This window comes from Seriola aureovittata, chromosome 11 (assembly GCF_021018895.1).
Source record: "Seriola aureovittata isolate HTS-2021-v1 ecotype China chromosome 11, ASM2101889v1, whole genome shotgun sequence".
Lineage (NCBI taxonomy): Eukaryota > Metazoa > Chordata > Actinopteri > Carangiformes > Carangidae > Seriola > Seriola aureovittata.
In genome coordinates this window covers 25,034,855-25,058,780 of record NC_079374.1, presented here as the reverse complement: position 1 = coordinate 25,058,780, position 23,926 = coordinate 25,034,855, and the positions used below count along the sequence as shown (strand labels likewise).

Here is a 23,926-nt window from a genome sequence, read left to right as displayed (position 1 = left end):
TCGGATGGCTAATTATCTATACAAAAACTCATGGTAAATGAGCATTTACCATAGATCTGAATAGAATAGACACTGTGTCAGTTTGTTTAGTAAGAGACAGAGCCAGAGCAGCTCTGCAACAGTTCTTCAAAATAAAACTCCTTGTATTCACACACAGCAAAACAAAACTCATTAACACTTCACTTTAGTTGCAGATCATGAATGAAGATATAAAACACAAACATCATATGCCTTCATTGTTGAATAATACTGTACATTAAGCACTTAAATAATTACCTCATATCTGCTTACAACTAAGTTTTATCATGTTTTAAACCCTTTATTCAATGTTTACATGCTGATAATGAATGAATGCATTTAAAGTAAAGTGTTAAATTTTTAAACAGTCATGTTACACCCTGAGGAAAACACATAACACTGTCCTGTACTGAAGCAATGATTTGTTTCCAAACTATGCAGATCTCAGAATTATTTACACTGTAACCTTTGTATAAACTTTAGCCTGCAGCTCTGTGCCTAATTATGGCCACATCAAAAACCAATGTGAAATGACAGTATCTGTGTTTATCAATAAAAAAAAAACTTGCATTTGCATTAAATCTGTATGTACTAAAGAGACCAACGCATGTTTAGACTTAGTTTGCCTTTTAACCTGCAAATAACATTAAAGCCTATGTGAAAATATTGGATTGCAGTACGGCTTATTTCCCTTGTCACTGTTAATGATTTAAAACCTGCTAATGCATTGAGCGCACTACAAACATAACCGGTGGCTAACAAGCAGCCCCCACCAGCCATCTGTCCTCCAGCAGAGATCTCATCACACAAGGTCTGGATCTATTAAGCAACCTTGACTGTATTTGCCCCGAGGCACAACTTTTATGTGACACTCCACAAATGACATCATAGATCCTTCAGGTATAAAATGGCCCCTCCATCATTAAACCATGTGTGATTTATAAATGTCAGAGAAACTGCTCAGTCTAACGGTTTTCTCCTGGTGCATTTGTTTAAAGCAACAGCACACTTCTTCTTTATCTGATGCGCAGTGTTAAGAAATTCAGAGGAACCAAAAAAAGGAGGATGCACATAAATTATACACGTCCTTTAGGCTTGGGCCACACTATTACGTTTTTGTTTTTCACACTACTGTGAAAAAAGAAATAGAGACTTTTGGAAACACTGCGGAACTCGTTTTAGTTTGAGAACCTCAGGACTGCATTGTAGTCTGGACGGGCAAAAACTCAGACCCATGGAAAGAATGATGTATACACTCGCAGTCACTCCCTGATTGGTTCTTATCAGCCAATCATTCAAGGCTATAACTGTCTTTGCTGTTCCTCATTCATAGTATTTTGTGCAACTAATAAACTGCAGGGTAGACAATCTGCTTCCTGTTGACACCGGCTCTCGTGCTTGCACAGTGTACCTGAATGCTCATGTACGTATGTTCAGATGTGTTAGAGCTAAAACGCTCATCTGGACGGAGATCAATTAAGTTTTAAACGCCGTATTAAAATGAGTACGTAGTAGTGTGGATATAGCCCCCCACACACACACACACACACACACACACACCTTCACAACAACAGAACTGGGGGGAGCTGAATCCGACCAGTGACCCTGTAACTTTCACTCATGGGTCAACAAAACACAGGACTTTCACACAGTAGTCCTTGTTTATCTTGTAACCGTTTCATAACCTTACCCAACCTTATTACTGTAACCATAACGACAAAGGTCTACATTGGACATGCTCCTGTGGGGGGGTGGGGACAATCTACCTATACGCTCATTCATATTGGAGGACTTGTTGGTTTTCTAGGGTGCTTAAAGGCATTCTGGGAATTGTGGGAAACCGTCAACTGAAGTAGAACAAAACAAGATGCAACAAACAAACAAAAGATTAAATAAATAAATAATGATGTTTCCATGTTTCGTCCTTCACAGATAACAACAGGCATGGTCTTTAGAACCCAGTTTCACAGAGAGAAAATATCAAAACATCCAAGGACATGTTGCTGTTAAAGCTAATCTTATATCTACACCTTCATTCTTTCCTTTGTTTTGTCACATATACGACTCTTTGAGAGGATGGACCACATACAGGCTATCTGCAACATGTGCTGTCATGTCCTACGTTCTGTTGTACTAGCTGTTGTAATAGTGTGGTGTTCTTCAAAAACAAACAACAACAAAAAAGAGATGGCGAAAGAGAGACAGTCTGCATGCATATAGACTTCCTCTCATTGACGCACATTCACACAGAGAGGGAAACACAGCCCCCCATGGATTCATTCCCTGAGCATGTTCTGTTCTTCAAAGCCAATTCAGGCTCATGCATGTCTGTATCCTATGGAGGCTCTCTTTAGGAGGATTAGCATAATGAGGCCGCGCTGCAGCACATTAAACAGTCGCTTCTCCAGTCCTTTCTTCACCTGCACCTCAGATCTTGTCTTTCACTCACAGGCTGGATGACCGCCACCGTCATCACGCTCTGCAGGGACGCGCAACTGCAGCAGAGGATAACATGCAAAAAGGTGTGGGGGATTTTATTCTGACATTGGGTGTGCGCAGCGAGCCTGTAAACCCACATGTAATCAGATACAGATACAGAGAAGCTGCACAGATTAAGACTGTGTAAATGGAGGTGCAATGAAGGACGTAATGGTAGGTAGTAAACAGGGAACACGGATGGTATGTGAAGTGGTGCTGGGCTGCTAACGGAGGCTTAATGTAATCAATATTGTTTATGAGAAGGTGTGTGTGTGTGTGTGTGTGTGTGTGTGTGTGTGTGTGAGAAGATAAGGATAGGATAGTGTGCAGAGCTTAAGCACAACATAGGACACTGAATATCTGCAGGAAACTGCAGTCACCTGAAGGTGAACAACATTGGTGGCAAAAGTAAGTTCAGCCTGGATCTACTTAAAATCCATGTTGGAATCAGGATTTGCTTGGCTGTCCTCTCCACCTCTGCACAGATAGGTTCATAAACCTCACTTAGAGGCAGGCTTAAAGGTGCAATCTGTGAACCAAATGTAAACTAGAAAGCACTCAAGTACACATATACCTCCTCCAGGACAACAAAATCCTGCAAATGTAATAAAGAAATGCATATAGATTTGTATCAAAGCATACACAGAGAATTGTAGTGGTTTTCTATCTAAGTCCTGCAGAGGTTAGGGGGAATTTTGACCATTTCAACTGATTTTTCAAATTTAACACATTCAGATTTTGTGTACAGAATATCAAGATGTTCAGATTTGCAAAATATAAAACAGTAAAAAAAAATTGCATCTTTCCCATTTTCTTGTTTTTTTCCCCCCATTTATCCTTTTAGTGATAAAAGCATTTTACCACTCCCAAGAAAGTCACCAAAAATAAAATATAAAATGCCACCAGGAGGAAAGGCTGAGGCTAATCTTTTTCATACTTTCTCTTCCAGTCATTTTCCTCCTATTTGTTTTTTTTTTTTTTCTTGTTTGTTTTCTGGGCTTGTTTGTTTTCTTCGGCACATTTCACAGCATCATCTCCAGCAGCCCCTCCCACTTCTGAGTTGCCATGGAAGCAATCCACACATTTTCCCCCGTCGGCTGAAAACAACAGCCGTGTTCTGGAAAACCTTTCATGGGCTGACAATTGCTATTAACAAGCGGAGCGGAGGCACCTCTGTTCCAGTGGCTGACTTATTCAAATCGCTCCTTCGCTGAACAACTGGAATGATAAGGAAGCAGCTGTATCTTATTAGGTATAATCATAATTGACAGGTATCCAAAAACACACAAATACCCACGTCTCCTCTGGTTTATTGCAGAAGGATCGTGCTCAGCCAGCTGGAAAGGAAGTGTAACAGTAATCCGAAGACAGAGGTGCATTGCAGCTGTGTGAAGCTCTTGTGCCCGACTATCTGTGAACCGCTAAGCCAGTAACATATGGGAATGATATAACTATATGTTATATCTAATGTGTATACACATACATAACCGCAACATATATTTTCCATTTTTCTGAAGAGGATAAAACTGTTTTTTGGGGTATCCAGCTGTGGACATCAGCTGATTGACATGTGAGCGTTGCTGTGCTGTCAACTATAAACACTGATAGAAATTGTTTTCTCCCTTTTTCCAACAAGCCCACGTTGGTTGGTTACGTGCCAACTGTTGGCCATTTGAGTGTTCTTAATTGACATATTTGGCAGGTTGCAAATATGTTTATACTGAATGTATCTCACAGACAACTTATTTGTTTTTCAGCAAAATATCTGATCTCACAGTAAAAATATCCACTTGTAGTGACTACAGCATTATTAAACAGTTTTATGGTTCTGTTTAGAATAAACTCGCATAGCCAAACCTGTGTCCACAGTAATGTGTCAGCGCTCTGGCTGCACATATCTTCCTTCCTCCTTCTTGCAATGGGGAAAAAAACACTCTGGCTTGTTTGCATTTATACAATGACAATCGGGGGAGTCAAATTTTTCTCTGGGTTAAAAGGGAACCTCGAACAGTGAAGGCATCTACCTCAGTGAACTGAAGTGTCACAGTCCTTACAGTCTCTTGCTTGTTTAACTAAAGCTGTCAAAGAGATGTAGTGGAGTAGAAAGTACAATATTTCTCTCTGAAATGCAGGAGTGGAAGTATAAAGTAGTATAAAATGGAAATGCTCAAGCAAAGTACCTCAAAGTCTTAATCAGGGGGATGGTTAAGATTAGAGAAAGACTCTTTAGAAAAAAGTTGACATGTGACTTTAGACACCACATACCTAACCACAGAAAAAGGACTAGGGATGCAAATTCTGGTGACAGAGTTTTTTGAACCCACCATCCATCCCAACCACCTCCTGGCAGATCTGCTGCCGTTAAGAAAAGTAGAACGAGGGGTGACTAAATGGTTTAATGTGTTTGAAAATGACCCAGCTGAACACTTATAGGTGATTTTGGAGTCACATGTCGGCACTCTCCATTACAATCACCATCACACTAAATGAGGGAATATGTTTTTGGACGGTGACTAAGAATCTCTGCCAAAGGAGCCTGAAGCTGTTCCTGAGGCCCAACACCTTTCCTCTTATTTTTTCTCTCCATCTGTTTGTCAGTTTTATCAATAACAGCTTCAACCTTACACTAACTCTGTGTCAGAATCACATTGTGTGTTGGTAGTTCTTTGATTTTTCCTCGGTGTGATAAATGGGAAGTGTTTGTCAGATAGGACATAACTGGTACCAGAAGGTGTTGTAGTGAAATAGTCTTTGGCTCTGCACCTCACTTGGTGTGAATCATCTCAGGCACTGTTGTGTTCGATTGGGTTTCACACCCTCTTACCCAGGCCTGCTCTGTATCACTCTGTTAAAACTGCTAGATTCATTGGACAAGATGAGTCTCAAAGTTGCAGCTCTTTAAATTTGATGCTAAAATTACCCAGATGAAAAGTAATTTCCATTTGCTGCCAATCCAGTGGTTTAGGCACCATCTGGTGCTCGTAATGACTTCATGATGACTCATTACCTGCTTTAGTTTTACTTTTGAGTGGTTCTGAGATGGCAGACCTTAGATAATGTCATGTTACGTTATGTTTAAAAGTCCTGAACATGTCAAAACCCATGAAAGAAACAAAACCCTACACTGTGTGGTGCAGTCATCATTGCTATTAAAACATGTGACTGTTAAATCTCCTCATAAACCTAATGAAGTAAAGAAAGCATTACACAGTTGAATTCAGAGGCTACAAGGCTCTGCTCCTGTAAAATGAGCCCATAGGTCATCTGTGCAGTAGGTTATAGACCATAGTCACGTCGGCCATTTTCCTCTGACGTCATACTGAGGGTGGGAAGTCTCTTTAAACCACTTTAATATCTCTGAATAAATCCTGTGGGAGAATGGCGAAATGTTCGAAAAATGTAGTTATTTACTTCACTTTCATTCGAACGAATTGATTAATGAGCAGATGAATTTCCGAGGATCCCCAAAAGGATTTCAAAAGAAGGATACAGCAACTGGATTGAATCTTACATCCATGTTGTTGAAAGTAAGTGCAGCCCACACTGGAAACTCTGTGAATTAATGTTATGCGAGCAAACGTGTTTGCAAAGAGCATAAATGTCAGTGTTAGCGTTACTAAAGTTGTCAGGTGACAAATCAGATCACTGATACTTAATCTCTGATTGTTTTTCTTATGATAGGTTTCACGTTGCAAGGTAATATCAAATGACAGAGTCAGGAAGCAAGGAACTTATTACTGCCAGTTCAGTTTTGATTATAGTCAAAGTTGAGGATAGCAGTAGGCTACCATCACTGTCAGGGAAAAGGCATACCGTAATATGTGTAAAAACAAGCCGTCATACAGGGTACCCATTGTCATTTCAGTTGCTGATTGACCGCTAAGCGGTGACGTGACAAAGTCTTTTCAGATTCCCGTCATTTATATGAGTTACAACCTGTACACGACAGTACAGCATTGTCCTTTCGGGGACAGAATTCGAGCTTCTTATCCTGAGCGTGACATCTAGTGGTCGTAGTAGTTATGACAGGAGCAAAGGCGAAAGTGCGGTGATGTAGTAGGCCTACCTTCACCCAAATCACGAGCTTTTTCTAAACCTAACCAAGCCATGACCGGTATTATAGTAAACTTGGCAATGAAGGTCCTGTATGCCTCTATCTGTACAGTCTATGTGTTGATTATTGTAACCATGACAACCAATGTCCAATATGCCTGCCGCCTTAGGGGCGCTATTTCAGGAGACACTATGGGTCATATGAGAGGGCTCACGACCTGTGAGGTTATTTAAGTTGTAGGACTTGTTGGTAGAATACAATAGATTATTGGTCATATTTAAGTGACATGACATAACAAGATAACTTAACATACCATGACAATATCCACATTACAGAATGTGTAAGAGAAAAGCTGTTCTGGTTTAAAATTGTCTCTGTTTCATGTCACAGATGAAACAGGAAGTCCAAACAGCTGACCAATATAGGGCATAATGCTGCCATAGAGAAAACAGACCCCTACAAAACCAGGGTTAACAGGATTGATGTAAACACACCCCACAGACGTGTCCGTACCGTGAGTATTTCCTGAATATGATTTCTTAATTAGTTTGACTGGAGGTGTATGGCAGGCATGTTAGGTCCAAAAAATAAAATAAAAACAACACAGCTCATTACACAGTCCATGCTCTTTCCTTCACAAATCATTCTGCTGCTGGCAGCACTCCTCCTGACCCAGATTTACACTCAGTAATAGGTGATATTTTAGGCAGCTGAGAACTGTATAACTAATAATCCAGTTTGTCCATTCAGAGAGACAGTGCAGAGCCGGAGGAGTGCCTATACATCAGGATTGAGATCTGTGCCTCTGAAGCTCTGGAGCTCAGCTCCCCAGAGTCCTGATCCCATCCCCTGGGCGAAATCTGGCGTCGGCCCACTCTCTGCCTACCAGAGCTTCGGCAGCTCTCCCTCCCCTCACCACAGAGCAGAGCGTTTGGATGAATTTACTGCTCGCAGACACAGCTTTGTTCTATTTTGATACAGTCATGGCCTGTTCTCCATTTCTCCACTTGACTAGTTCACTTTTCTTCTTCCTCTCAACATCCTTTACTCTGAAACAGTTCAGTAATTTTTAGCACCTTTTAAGTTACTCACAGAAAAATAATGGTCATCCCCAGAACCTCTTTATTTACTGGGTTGTTCTACTTTATATTGTTCTTTGTAGTATTAAAATAATCTATATTCTTATTTGAGTTATTTAATGATGGGTGAGTTAGTAACCATTGCTTTTGGGCTGAGAGTGGAATTGTAAATTAGCCAATGCTAGGCAATTACAAACATACAGATACTAAAACACACACACACATAAACACACAGGAACTTGTGATGACCAACATTCTTTCATCTACTTGTTTTCTCCCGACTTCACACTGATGGTGATTTCAAAGAAATGATTTTCTCTCTCCCGAAAAAACAAACAAAGTAGAATAATAATAATAATAATAATAATAATAGTATCCAATCTTCATCTTTTCATTACAGCCTCAGCTGTTCCTAACTGCTTGATTTCACTTTGAACTCGTATTCAAGGTGTTTGTTTATTTATATATATGATTTTTGTGTACACTTGTAAAGGTGATCATATTATCATTTTGTTCAGAATGTATGATTTTTTTTTTTTTTCACTCAGGGTATGCCCTCATTTTCAATAATAATAAAACAACTTAATAAACTTAATAATTCCATAAAACAGAATCAATGAACACAAAAATAACAAATGAGAAAACAAACAAAAAAAAGCAATGAACAGTTAAGAAACAACAGAAATGAACAGCTACAACTAACAGTTCATGTTCTTGTTTGACACCATAAATGTAATATGTTAATTTGAAATTCTGAAAGAACACTTATATTTCAGAAATGTTGTGACGGACCATTTTAAAAAAGATTCTTGACTGAACCAGTTGCATCTTGAAAATGATTCCTTAAAAAACTATTTTTGCACAAGGTCTTCGTGGCACCAGCTGTGGTGCCTCAAAGAACCATTTCTGAGGCACTTTTAAGGGTCAGAAATGGTTCTTTAAAAAGCTCAACTATCCTCTAAAAGATTATTTGCAGAACCAAAAATGGTTCCTCTATATCACCACTCTGAAGAACCACTTTTGGTTTCAGTTAGTACCTTTATTTTTCCGAGCGCATCATAATGATCTTTATTCCCCTGCTTTGTGAGCTCATTAATAGAAACTCTGTACAGGAGAGGAGGAATGATACTGTCAATTAATTTCACTCTCTGCATCCCTCATGGTTTACTGAAGTTATACACAGAGCAAATACAATTCTATACAAATTAAAGAATTTTTAGTTTATACTATATTGTATCCCACTCATATGTAAACACGTTCCTGTCTTACAGCAGGTAGAAACCTGAGGCTTGCATTGTGCTGCTCAGGATTACAGGTCTCACTCACACACTGTGTGTGTGTCAGGAATTATACAGCATCTCTTCTGGTATTCAGATGTTCTGCTGTGTTTAGCCCCTGACTTGCGTAAAGTCCTGACATTTCAAAGGTTATTATCCTAATTGTGTATGATTCTGCTCAGCACAGAATTTAATGACAACTGAGAATAATTAATTTGTTTAGGGGAAACTGTTGGTGTGACCCAGTTTGGAAAGTTGGCAGGTTTCTCATGAATGTTGTTTGTGCGAACAATGCACCACTCCTGAAAAATTCATTTTAACGGCCTTTCAGTTAATGCCTTCGCTTCACAGCATCTGCTTTCAGCAGTTTGGAGGAGAAGTGAGAAAGGTCAATCACTCCTTCATTATTAAAGATCTCATCTTTTTTACTCTTTACAAATTTAAAGGTCTTTATCAGCAACAAAATATTCTTGTACTGATAATGCTTTACATAGTTTCAAAAAATGTTACAGGATAATTTAAAAAATACCCGAGGTTTGACATGACGTCCTTGAGAGTGGGCTCATTTCCAACAAGTCGAAACGAAAAGGATTAAATGATGAGAGCTTAAAATTTTCATTTTGTCTGAAGAAGACAAACATGAAGAAATGCATGAATAAAAAACAATAATGTTGAAACAATCCAGGAAACAAAATGACTTTGAGTTTTACATTAAAATCATCATCAGGAGGAGGAGGCAGGAACAACAGAGTTGGGACGCTAGTTCGTAACAACATGAGACTTCACACCTGCACCTATTATATTCATTCTTTTGTGCATTCATTTAAATGTAATGGCTGCAGAGCTGAAAGCAGATGTTATGTAACATAACAGTGTTACGTAAGAACATTTAACTTCATGCAATGAAATCAAGTGACATTTGGAGAAATGTTAATGAGTTTGAATCAATCAGTATCTAGCTGGTGTATATTTTAATCATTATAATCAAAGTTTACTGTACCTCCTGATGGGGCTCTAAAAGTAAAAGTGGAACTTGCAGCTTTTATATTTGTTTTTACAAATATAAAAGTTGTAAACTCATCCCATGAGTGACTTGGTTTAGCAAGAAAATCACAGAAAAAAAAAAAAAAAAAGATCAGGGTGAAACCTAGTGTATGGCTGGGTGCGGTGAATGTGAGAAATAGTTGAAAACTGTAAAGAACTTACACTGGTTTGAACTCTTTATCTGTTTGCTTCTTTCGTCCTCTCTGTGCTAACATATACTTTAATACAGTTTTCACAATAAAGCTGTTCTCATTTACATGTTTTTCTGTTGCTGTTGTCAAACAACGGAACAAGTGTGAAATAGTGACTGGAACACAGCTCATTAAGACTACATGTTAACTTCCAATACATTTCCAAGCTGCTGCTAAAATCCTGATTTTATAACCACGACCTCGTCTGACAAAATCACCAAACACATGAATTAAAGGCAAAGACTGAGCTGTGATTTCAGCTTTATTTACTATAAAACGATCACGAGAGAGAAAGTTAGAAGAGACAGAATATCTTTCTTATTTTGTGTCTTACACAGTGGACAGCCTCTGTCTGGGTGAACAGGGAGTACTGATGACTCACCTCGAAGTAACTAAGGTTTGTCCAAAAAGTTGCTAGTTTTTTCACTAGGTGCTTTTTTGAAAAAAGTCTCTAAATCTAGCAGAAAAAAAAAGCATTAAGTCGGCATCACTGCAGGCTGTAAATGGCCCCATGTTTGTGAAACTGTGCCAATCCATTTTGAAAGAGCAGCAGCCAATGGAGAAACTCCAACACCTTGATCACTCAGCTGTATCAGTCAGTCACTCAGTCAGTCAGTCATGAACATTTGTGTTTATAGGGCCGGCCACGCTGTTGCGGCCCAGTTGGAAATACTGTACATTTTGCATGCAACAAAAACAATCCGCAAAGACAAAATCAATAAACCTCTTCCTGAATATTGATGAAATTAAATGGAAATATCAACAATATGTTATTACCTTTCATTATTGTTTGTAATTATTAATGAAAAAAACATGTTGCCTTTCTGGGGAGGTCAAATGCCCCGACAGGACTCATTCCTTCTTTTACCACCTGTCTGTTTCTCAGTGTTGCTTCAAAATGTGGGTAAACTCCACATTACACCACAGCTTTAACTCAAGATTTATTTTTCATAATGATTTTTGCTCCTGGAAAAAAAAAAAAAGAAGCTTGGTATACTTGGAATCCATATTTCAAGCTGCCATGGGCAACTGTGAGAGGTTTAAAGAAATCCATTTCAGTCCTATATCCTCAGACTGGAGGCCCACTGCCTCCCTGCTTTCTCCCCTTTAATTTCACAACCTGCCCTCCATCCAGAATCACATGAAAGTGTTTACAATGATTTTGCACTAGCACTCATGCAGCAGGCCTGGCAGACAGAGCGCACTCACATTTTCAAACTTCCCTGTCAGCAGACATGCAGCTGAGGCAAAGGTAGAAAAGTAGACACAAGAATCAGGTCTAGGTTCCTGTCTTCAATTTAAACTTTGAAGTTTACAGATGATCTATTTCTACACCAGAATAAAAATCAGCATTCAATTTTCTCTGTGCTGTATTCCTGTCTCCCAACTTTATACTACTAAAAGCTCTGAATATTTGCCCCTATGCTTCCATCACATGAATCCAGTTTACCCTTACATGTCTAACATGACCTGTGTGACTCCAAATTAAAATGTCTAAAAATGACTGGACCTATGTTAAATATTTTTGTTGAGTTAATGTTCTGACATTATCCCAAATGTTTCCAGCAATTTCAAATCTAGAGAAATGTGTGATTTTAATCATAGTAGTGGTAATTGTCATTGGCCTGTCAATGGTCATATCCCTGTTGTCAAATTAAATTCATTATTAATTTGATGATCCTTTATGATAAATTCCATGTACACAAATGTAGAAAATCACCCCCAATTTTATTGGATTTTTTATGGAATTTAGAGAATATATGCAGACTCTCGACCTTATTAATACTAAAAAGAAAAAATAATAAGAATGTCAAACTTTATAATGAATTCTTTGCAGAGGAATAATATGGTATCTATATCATTTTCTTTTGTTTTTGTCTCAGTTTTATCATACTGTAGTTTTTTTCAATTTTTTTCATTATATCCCGTCATATATTTTACTATCATTACTCTTGTAGCACATTTTTGTATTTTATGTATATTTGAATGTTTTTGAATGTTTTTCGGCTGGCACAGTAGTTCGGTGGTTTGCTCTGTCGCCTCACAGCAAGAAGGTTCCGAGACGTCCTGTGTTCGCCGAAGAGCATCGGTGAAACACATGGCTTTAAATGTGCAACAGCTTTATTCAGTGTTTCTGCTGGTTACGTATAAGCAGCTGGTCTGTTTGTTGTAGAGAGGAGGAAAACCTCTTTGGATGATCCACCTCCAGGTGAAAACTTCCTGAACCACTGACACTGAAGGAATCCAAACCAGCAGAAGCTGACGGTAACGGCGGCGAAGACAACAGCAACTCCCATGATCCCACACTGCATCACAACATCACCAAACGCTGTCTTTTGTTATTGTTTCGATTGAGAGACTCCTAGCAGCAGAAGTCACAGACTGCGTTTGAGCGTTACTGAACTCCGTTTGACTGCTGAGATTTTCACCTTGTCTCACCACAGGAGAGACAAACTCCTCCCTCGACCTCCATCAGAGAATCTCACCAAACTGAGTCTAAACTGTACGAAGAGAAGCAGGAAGAGCTGCTGCCCCTTGTTGAGCACTTTGCCTGACTGCTGAGCTCGGCTCACAGGTTTTCCAGAGGGAGCGATTGCAAAGCACTTCATTAGTGTGAACGCCTCGCTGACTGTTTTTAAAAGAGCAGAAGAAGATATTGAAGGATACGGAAGCTTGGTAGCTTTAAGCTTTTCTTATTGATTTAATTTAATCACCTTTGAGGAAAATCACAGTGGTCATTCACTTTCATGCAACAATCTCCACGAACGTGAGTGGGATGAATTATTATAACCAATATAGTGGACTTACAGTATCCCAAAATGAAAAGTAGTGTATAACCGATGGTCTCTAACCAAGTAATATATACCATCATGCATCGCGCTGGTGCAGAGAATATATTTTGTGTTCGGAGTGGTTTTTCATTTTACAGTTGAGCTCACTGTACAGTCCTCTACATAGATCTCTCTGGACAGTGAGTAGAGGGGAGTGAATGAGTGAGTGATTTCAGACACAACCTCTGTCCCAGAATCCCAGCTGCGTCCGTCACTTTTGTGTTTGCAGCATGTGTGTTGTCGAATTGATGAAGATGTTTTCTGAATTTGTGTGTTCGTTTTCTTAAGTTGCAGTGCGTTGAGCTCTGTGACGTGCTACACTGCAACCTTTTTACACACAAATACGAATCCACCGGGCCAAACTGATGCAATGAATTACAGTTATAATCCTATATTAATTATAAGAAACCCAATTTCATACATTATGTATGGTAGGTATTCAGTGTATATGCATTCTGTAATTTGTTCCCCTTAAAACAAAGACTAGATTCCTGTGGTATTCAAATTGCAAACCCACACACAACGGATTCACAGGAAACAATGCATGTGTGCATTAGTGCAGAAGACAACAGCGTTATACAGCATGTGGGATGTGGCAGATCCATATATGTGGGACCTGTGTTATTAAAACACACACTCATTACTACTACAGGTGTTGTCAAATTAAGCAGGACTCAACTCTTCAGAGCTAAAAAACTCAGGTATTTTGCTCTGAGCCAAACCCCCTCCACAGCCCTGCCCCAAACGTGATAATCAGGCCGCACTGTACCACAGCCAAGACAACAGTATGCATAGAAATCATCTGGATAATATGTAATCAACATGCAATGGGAAAAACACTTCACACCTGCACTCTAGACAATGATGCAATCTATCAGAAGTGCACGTCTGCCTTCCACCTGTCTTCTTAGCTTTGCACTCCACATCGTGGTGCCAAGCAGGGGGAACTGCTGGGAAACTGCAATCACAATCATCTCCTTTCAGAGCCAGAGCTCAGATTGGTTCTCCAGCTGTTCCACCGGTTTTCACAGGGCACTGACATCGAAAGATCAAAGCAATATTAAAACAGATACTACGATAATTTGTTTTTCTCACAAAAGTGACTGATGAACAAAGGGGTGGGAATTATGAAAAACGCATTTTCATACCTCCCCTTCTGCTCAATGCCTCCTGGGTAACGGGTGAAGGCAGAAATGATGGGAACGAGAGTTAGTCGCTGTGTTTCGGAGTCATCTGATGACAACAGCCAGACTCTTATCCTCTCTTTGTTGTTTGTTTTCCAATTACAATGGCCCCCGTGAAATCTAAGAAGCTTATATACGACAAACCGAAGATACAGCTGGCAGTGGTTAAGTAAGAGTTGAACCAATTTCAAGGATTTTTCTCATGACTTCATCATGTGGAGCAGAGCCAGCGCTGTACAGAAAGCTGACAGCTGCATTCATCCCCATGTCTGTAAGCAGTGCGCCACGTCTCTGCAGTCATTCAGCAGCTATTCAAATCCTGCTGTGGACCCTGTGACATCTGCCTGGAACTATACATATATTTAAGATGAAGAAACACTGCCACTTGTCAAATATTATAAAGCAGCTGTGTAAATTATAGTGTTCTGCTGTCTCACGGGGTTCAGCAGTGAAAGCATTTGAATTTACACAGTCTACACAGCTTAAAGAGATTTTTTTGTAAAACTTATCTTTACTGATTTTGAACATGATACATCACTTGTCCACAGCCCATCTCTTTTTATAACACAATAATCAGCAATCAGCAATGGATGAACCCACAAAGACAACAACACACTGAAGAAGTCTTCCAGGAAACAACTTCCCTCCCTCCAACCTCCCACATACTGTATGTACTGATTGATATCAACGTATATGAAAACAATAATGATGGTTTACAAAATGACGATGATGGATTAATTACCTTAACGTATAACAACATGTTTATCTGCATACGTACATTCATGTCTATCAAAATGAAAGAAAATAGAAATTACCACCTTGTGGTTGAATGTCTCCACCAGCCAGACAAGTCACAGGAAATATGGTCACGATCTCCTCCTGAGTTACAGCACTGAACGACGGCCAGGAGTGTTTTTGCAGAACATTATGATGTCACAGTGAAGATCACTTAACTTTGTTACTTCTGTGTCATAATTAATGAATAAAATTGTGAGTTATGGCCAAAAAGATTTTTTGTGAGGTCACAGTAACGTTGAACTTTGACTTTTGACCACCAAATTCTATTCAGCTCATCTTTGAGTCCAAGTGAATGTTTCTGCCAAATCTAAACAAATTCCCTCAAGGTTTTCTTGAGCAAGAGGCTATAACTGTGTTTTCTGAGGTCACAGTGACCTTGAACTTTGACTTTTAACCACCATTTGAAAAAGTTTGCTTACCACGTTCACGAGAATTGGACGGATGGACGGAGAACCCAAAAACATAATGTCTCCGGCCCCCTCTCCAGCGAGGAGAATGTGAGAAGTGAATCCATTCTTTTAAGAAAAATATGAGTTTTTTTGTCTGATCATATGTACGACTTTAACTCACTACGCAAGAAGCTCATTAATCCAAAGGTTTAAAGAACACAAGCACTTCCAATGTCTAGCAATAAATATTTTTGCTTGCAGGCAGAGGTTAACCAACTTACTTTCATGAGTTCTGAGGTACAATACTCTTAGAATAAAACAAGAAGACACATCTCTGGGAGTGCAGGGATTTCTTTGTGGATGAGGATGTTTGAAATTGTGTTTGATTATTCCTTTCCAAAAGTGCTGTATGTATTTATACCTCTGCATATGGTGAAACAGTGTACCTTGGATTGAACTAATTTATACTGGATCAATTTACATCTACTATTAATAGCTAACTTTTGTGCTTGAAGACCCTTCCTGCTCTGTAATTTCTGTCTGAAGATCCTTTTCACCATTCTTGTTTAATTTGCGGATTCTGTAAATGTCCTTAATAATCTGCTTGGATTTTAATTCAACCTTTAAATATTTTTGTAACTGATGGTCAATTTGCTCCAGGATTTATTTTACAATAGAGTACCAAGTATATTTCAATCCTAGATTTTCCGCATTGCCTGTCCATAATCCCTCAGAGAATGGCTTGTTATTGTTGTGGGCTCTGCATACAGATATAAGCAGCATTAATAAAGCTGCGAGAGTTTTCACAGTCGACTGAATGTCTCGACGCCCCCGGAGCAGCAGGTATGTCAGTGATTTTTTTTCCATATGTTTGTTTTGGTGAAAGGTTCAAAGGTTCTCCTCAAACACCAGGACGAGAGCCCGACTGTTCGTCCATCTGTCCCATAGCGGGAGTTCCCCGTGGTTCTCGGGGCCCCGATGTGCAAGGAAGACTTTCCTTAAATTACACACTGAGCATCGTTAGTCTGTGTTCATCTGGGGGCTTCATCAGACCAAGCAGCAAACTGTCTGCTCACTGGAGGAGACTGGAGTTCATGCTGCAGTGTTTTGGTTTAACTTTGTATCTGGGAACATTAGACCTTTGAAGTTTTTAAGATTTTTTGATCTATTTCTGCAGAAAGAATAAAAAACTCTCCCATGCCAGTTTTGCACGTTATCTTGAACAAACAGCCACTTTAAGTTGCTCACAGCAGCTCATTTGTCTGTTGATACCCTTCTATGAGCACATGCAGAGCCCACAATCTTTGTCAACCTGCTGTCTCTCACAGTAGACACTGCAATTTGCAGATGTCCCCTAAATGCCTCATATGCAGGCTATCGGTAGATGCTAGCTACAGCACACATCATCAAGGGCCCCACTCTGGGGGGTTTCGGGGCAACAGCAGTGCACCGTATAGTGTTTTTATGGGAGGTTTAAGGGGGTTTACAGCTGTCATTGCAAAATGTGCCAATATGAGGGGGCCATCGGGGGCCACTTTGCCATTTGGGGCTCCAAATATTTACCTGGTTTGCCTCTCATGTCGGTGCGCCTCTGGTCTCCCACATTGTTATGGATTCAGACTCCATGTTTGGGTACGACGGACATTTATGAAGCTAGAACTGTTGAACTGATCAGGGATCAGGTAAACACTCATCAACAGCTCAGTGCCCCTTCTCTATTATCATGAATTGAAATCACTAGAGCCACTTTTTCCGTCCCTTCGATGAGACAGGGAGAAGGACGGTTAATTTCAGTGTAACTTAAGTAGCTGTTATCGCAGGGAACATACCCTGTAGCGGCCACTTCCACAGACCCCTGACTGACATAGTTACAGCTGGGAGGAGTAAAGATTATGTAAGTAAACACTGCAGGATGCGGTTTGAACAACTGGATTTTAGTCCGTCTTGAATGCCTCTCAGCTTTTTGGTATTGCTTAGCTATCCGATCCACCCACTGTATCTGGCTTTAAGTGTTTAACGGTGGATTTTGCTAAACTAGATGTCGCAAATTCAGAGAGATGGGCCCGACAGTGAGGTGGCAAAACATAAGACAAGTTCCAACCTTAACCAACACGCTGTGAGCACAAGACAAACACCCACTGCTCTAAAACACGACATGTGCCTTTTATCTGCATCGGCCCCCACAGCAGCTGCAGTTCAGCCCCAGGGCACTTTTATATCCTGTTGACATGTCGCTTTTGATGACAACATTCCTGCTGGGGAATCCAAACAAAGTAACATAATGGCAATCTACCATTCACTGAAAGCTGTGTGATCATGACTGTGGTTACACTTCCAAGAGTGCGGCAGTACACAGGGACAAATGATGTTTAAGAAGCTCTCTCTTAGCTCCGAGTCCTGCCTCGAGTACTTGGGTAGTCCACAGGGAGAGAGAGTAACCCTCTGTAATCTGGTGATCTCTTTGTACCACCCTCTTTTCTTGGGTCGTGACAAATGTACGTCAGTTAGAGGCATGTCGGGCTGAGTAACTTGATCCTTTCGATTTCAGCATCTCTGTAGAGATGAACAGTCTGAGCAGTACACGAGTGTTAAATACTCATTTAAAATGTACTAAATTACAGCATAAATACAGCAAAATGCATGTATTTTACGCTTCTTCAGTTTGACATTTTGTGAACTAAGCTTATTATTATATGGTTATTTTATGATGACATTTTTCCGTTAATTATAAAGTTACAACCAGCAGGCAGTTATCTTAGATTAGCATAAAAAACTGTGTAAAAACAACAGTATGAGGTTTTATAAGGAATTTTGTACTGGACTATTTGTTGGCTGGAAGCAGTGATTTTCTGGACACTCTGCTGGTTGCAATGCAAGCTCACGGCTACAATTAAACAAACATGATAAATTTATCCAATCTTTATGCTAAGCTAAGCTAACCAGCTTCTGGCTGTAGCTTCATATTAAACAAACAGATATAAGAGTGGTATCGCCCCTCTAGTCTAACACTCGGGAAAGCGAATAAATATATTTCCCAAAATGTTGAACTATTCCTTTAAGGTGGGGAGATGCAAAAGGTTACATATTGTAACTCTAGTTCCATGAACACCACACAGACTAAAGATAAAACCATGTTCAATTCAAACAATTGGATTTAGGTGCGCACAAACTTGTTTAGCTTTGTGAAACAAACCCATTAAAGTCCCAACTGTCTGTATAAAGAAGTAGTCACACAGGTGTCATGAAGGAGGAAATTATCTCTTGAGACCAAAAGGCTTTTTTTGTACCAGGCTGTAAACATGTTTATTTCTGCTGTAAAGTTGGACATTGTAACATGGCAGTCTATGGGGATTGACTCACTGTTAGAGCCAGACTCTAGTGGTCATTAGAGGAACTGCAGGTTTTGGTTCTTCATTTTTCAGCCCTGGAGTTTGACACTAAAAAATACCCCAAAGAGTATTTCAAAAACTCTATTGTTACCATATTCTGTGTCTATTTTTGGTTGATTATTGTTCATTTTTTTTTAAAAGAACTGAAAAAATAAGTGAGATTATTCTACCTTCTCCCAGAACCAGTTAAATCTTTAATACCAGTTCAATCAGTTGGCCTTTTGCTGACACATTTCAAAGTAATGGATGAAAATCCTATCAGAGTGAAATTATGAAATAATCTCACTACACCGACATAATAAAATACATCTGGAACAAAACAACTTCCTCAGACAGATGTGACATAATCAGAAACAAGACTCATACACTGAGTCTGTAAAATTCCAACTGTTCAGAATGTGTCATTAGGAAAATTGTTAGTCTGAAAAGAAAAATGGCTCCACTCACATCCACAGTTTAATGGATAGACGGAGGGAGGCAGGAAAATGAAAAACTGTATAACCCCCAGCAATGCGTGTACATTTATTTCTCTTTCAAAGCCCATGGGGGGGGGGGGGGGGGGGCCATGTCACAATTGTCCTCATTTTCCATTTTCTGCAGCTGGTTTTAATGGCTACAGGATGCTGGATGTAATGAGACTTGCACAAAGTGTAGCATATACCAAGGTGATTTAAATTAATTTCTGCTCCTCAGAGAGTAACTATCATTTCACACAACAAATGTGGCTCCAGAAATAGCACTGTCAGCTGGTCCATTAGTCTGTAAATCCAACACTTCCAGAGTGATAGTATATTGATTAGATATATTGACATTATCTTTAGAACATACAGACAGTGTTAAAGACATTGATCCGCTAACAAACAAATTTCCACTTGATCAGCGTTTCATATCCTGACAGAATAAAGCTAATCAAGTTCCATGTACTAATAGCATGGTCAACTATAGGAAAACATGCTAAGAAGCTAACCCTCACATGCTAGATTCCAACACTATACATTAGTGTGCTCCTCCCTCACTGAAGGACTCACAAATTACTGAAGGATTATTATATTTATCATTTCCCTCCAAATTGAAAACAGTGTTAACTCCTATTACTCCTGTTTTGAATTACATCTGCTACTTGCAGTGCAGTGCATGCACAACTTAGTGCAGATCAAATCAGACAGACAGCTCCACCCGATTCAAAGCACAGCTGCTGGAGTCTTCACTAAGAACAAGACAGTGAAACGTAAAGTTCTCAGACCTTAGCACTGGTTTCATGTGTATCAGAGATTTGACTTTAGTACACTGCTGTTAGATTATAAAGTACTGAACGGTTTAGGTCCAAAATACAATTGTGATCTGCTGCTCTCAGTCCAGACCTCTCAGTTGGTCTGGGACAGGTCTGCTCACTGTCCACAATGTCAAAACCAAACAGAAGCAGTGTCCAGTCTCAATGCACCACATCTCCAGAGGAAACTACCAGAAAACTTGAGGTCTGCTCCAACTCTAATTTCTCTATAAACAGAGGCTTAAAACCTTTATGTTTACCTTTGCCTTTTATCAAATTACATATGGATGTATTTATTCATATCTTGCACTGCACTGTCACTTTGCTGTATGCTTTTATTCTTCAGTTTATTCTGTTTTATTTGATTTTATCTTATTTTTCTTCTCTAATTTATTTTGTCATTTTCATACTGCCCTCTCGTTCTTTTATAGTCTTAATATCTTTTTTATGTTTTATCTTCCTGATGCATCTTTCTGTTCTTGTTCACAGTTACATCGTCATTCAGTGAAACAGATCCAGGCACAGAAAGGTGATCTTGTTGGTGATTGTCTGTAATCCTGAGCAGGTACACTGCACCTTCAGACATGTATTGTTAGATCATCTGTACTTTGCACCATCTTTGTTCTACATATACTTTTGTACGTATTATTTTATTCATGTACATTTAGAATTCATGTATATGCACATACAGTACAGCATTTATTTCACAGTGTTTTACAGCCTACTGAGAATCATGGCCAAGGTATTTCCCTCCAGAATAGGTAATAACCACTTGGCCTATATCTTATCTTCTTATACTAACACTGGCTTGTTGGTATTCTATCACATTAAGAATGCTACAAACAGAGTACATTGCTGACATCAGCTTAAACAGGTGAACTTTCAGGTGACAATGTAACTGGTGAAAAATGTTGCACCTCCACCAGGTCAAACTTTGCTCTTCATAACTCCCCATCCCCTTTGCAGCACTGAGGTAACAGCAACACACTCAGTTTCATCCGCTTCACAGCAGGAAGCACAACATAAATGCACGCGGGGGTCGTCTTCCAGGATCCATATTAAATGTTAATATTTACGTTGCCATATTTGTCGGTTATTCAAAGTCCTATAAATAATTGAATCAAGTGGATCCACTCTCTGGAGAGAGAGAGAGAGAGAGAGAGAGAGAGAGAGAGAGAGAGAGAGAGACTGTCCTCAAATGGGAACACCATTTGTCCTGCAGCTAAATCATTCATCCAACACTGTGCCCGCACTACACGAACACAACAACCCGTCATACGTCCACTCGCTGAGAGTGTTTATATCTCGTTTAAATGACTCGTAACTTCCTCCACGTGGTTCACTTTTGTTGCTCGCGACTCATGTGAGCAAAGCAGCCAACTTTATTCTCTCACTGAAAGTTTGGCGTCACATGAAAACGGTGGACGGCTACAAGCAGCTCTCTTACCTTCCCTTCAGCCGAGTACCTCCGCGTGTGCTGCGCTGCTCCTGCGCTCTGGTTCATGTTTCAGCACCCTGGACAGCTCCGGTGAGGACAGAAAAAAGTCAAGTCAGCTTCCCTCCGATCGACAAAACTGCTGCGGCTGAGAGTGGACCCACAGACTGACCGAGTGGCCGACGCAGGGAAACTAGTTAACTGGTTCGTTTTCGAGCCGCTCACCGGTTCGTCTTCTCCTCTGTGACACGCATGGTTTCTCAGCCAATGATGCCGTGCGCGTAAAGACCGGCTCTGCTGGTGCGCCAGCTGTGAGCTGCGAGCGGACTGTTCATTCATCCGACAGTAACGCTGCAGCCAAGTTAGCCCTCACTAACCCACACATAAAACAGGCTGTGAACAGTCTGACTGGAAACAAATAAAGGGCTATAAAGGGATTTAATCCATCCAAATAAAGCATAACTAGACATGAGGTGGCTGTTGCTGGCACAGGAATTAACCTTTTGTACTAAAATAAGAGATAGCATATTACCCCATGGACACAGATTACATAACATGATAAAAAACAGTCTGCTGCATGTAAGAGCATCGTGTTTATAGAGCTATTACATTTCTTACAGTGTTTCCCCCGAGCTTGTATTTTCATGTTTTAACCACATTTTATCAATCGCTCTGGAACTATTCTGAGAAATGTGCTTAAATAATATGGTAGTCTCTTAGGAAGCATGTTTATCTATTCATGTGTATAACCATGGGAGGTTCTGTGTTGTAATCCCTGAGGACAAAGTACATGCAAGAATGAAAAGAAGCCCCTTCCAAATCCAAAAATAGAAGTGCTATACAGCACCATGTGGCTCACCCACCTGAGATGTTGCTCAGGTTTTGGTGACAATTTTGTTGTTATTAAAATGTTGAAAGTCTTCTCTTCAAGGTGCAAGTTTACCTCCTTCCAGCCCTGTGTGCAGCCTCCTTCAATCCCAGGTGTTAGATATCAGGATAAAACACAATGTATGAATCAGAGTGCATGTGGATAATAAACTCTTTGGACAGTAAACTGTGCAGTAAATTGTTTTGAGGCAAGTAAAATCGAAACCAACTGTTCTCATATTGTTCCCTGTAGTTAGAGAGTGAGTCAGATATGCAGTGGTTGTTCCTCGTTTGTTACATTTAGTTACAGGGTAACTCAAGAGTAGAAGGGCTGTAATCTGAAGCATTGATAGCTGCCCTGTGTTCACTCACTGGCTGAGTTTGTTCCCAGTTGTGGCAGCCAGTGACAAAGTAGATAGAAATTTGCCCCTCAATAAATACAGTTTAACCATAACAAAAGTTTGTCCATCGTATTGTCTTCCTAATGTTAGAACACAAAAGCCTCAGCCATCTTCAGTTTATTATTAACAAAGAACAAGAACCACAAATAAAAAAATCAAACTCCAATGAATGTAAACTATTAACATTCAACTAAAACCACAGAATACAAAACTTTTAAAAGATTCATCAGAATAAATCCATTGTGATTAATTGTAATTTTCTGTCACTATCGGTCAAAACAGTAACAACAGATGAAGTAGTGTGGAATCATGGGAGTTGCTGTCTTCACCACTGTTGCAGTCATTGCTGTCAGTTTCTGCTAGTTACCATTCCTTCAGTGTCGTTCAGGAGGTTTTAACCAGGAGCCAAATTATCCGCAGAGGTCTCCTCCTCCCCGAAGACAAAAGGACCCAGTGATTCAATCGGGTAAAAATACTGAATAAAGCAGTTCCACATTAAAAATCAGAGTTTTATAGAGGCTGGTTGGCGGATACAGGAGGCCTGGGAAGGGCTGAGAGCTGAGCTGCTGCTAACGTTTGCTCCACTTGTTTCTGTAATTATTCAAGATCCAGTCGTCTGATGACTAAAATCCTTCATCCAGTTAAAATATATTTAAAAGCGACCAAGATCTGAAGTGTATCATAAAAATGTGGCTTAAAACGGGATAGTCAATTTTGACACTTCTGCCAGACAACCACAACATTGACACATGCACATAGAGGATGTGAAATGACCAAATGAAATGGACTGATAGGATATATATAACATAGGTCAAGTCGTTTTTTGATGCAGGAAAGTTAGCTATTTTACTGTACCTTTAACACCTGAACTTATTTTTGATAGGCAACACCTTGTTTGCCCACTTCATTTCCTGTCTTCTTCTTAAGCAGTGAGTCTAACTCTGTGTCTTGTGGAAAAAAAGGAAACACTTCTCAGGAACATCTCTAAGCAATGTATTTACCAACCCACCGCAACTGCAATGTCAACTGTAATTGTGAAGAAATATGACAATCACAAGGTTTTCTCCCGCTCTCAGTAAGAGTAAAGTGACTAACGGCTTCATGCTAGTGCACATAGTTTCAGCTGTGCACTTCTGCACGACTTTAGCATATAATCCATCACCACACACAAACATGCGACATGCTTACCCCCCCAGTCAGCTGATTTATGCATGAGAAGAA

At 39.8% G+C, this 23,926-nt stretch overlaps 1 protein-coding gene across 1 annotated transcript in view; it reads right to left on the bottom strand.

The window, feature by feature from the left end:
- LOC130177060 (inactive dipeptidyl peptidase 10-like) overlaps nucleotides 1–22,472 on the bottom strand; it is a 135,341-nt gene extending 112,869 nt beyond the window's left edge. Inside the window, exon 1 of the mRNA XM_056388475.1 lies at nucleotides 21,450–22,472. Within this exon, the coding sequence (XP_056244450.1) occupies nucleotides 21,450–21,506 (57 nt within the window). The 5' untranslated portion in view covers nucleotides 21,507–22,472. The remainder of the gene's footprint in view (nucleotides 1–21,449) is intronic.
- Between the last annotated feature and the right edge of the window lie 1,454 nt (nucleotides 22,473–23,926).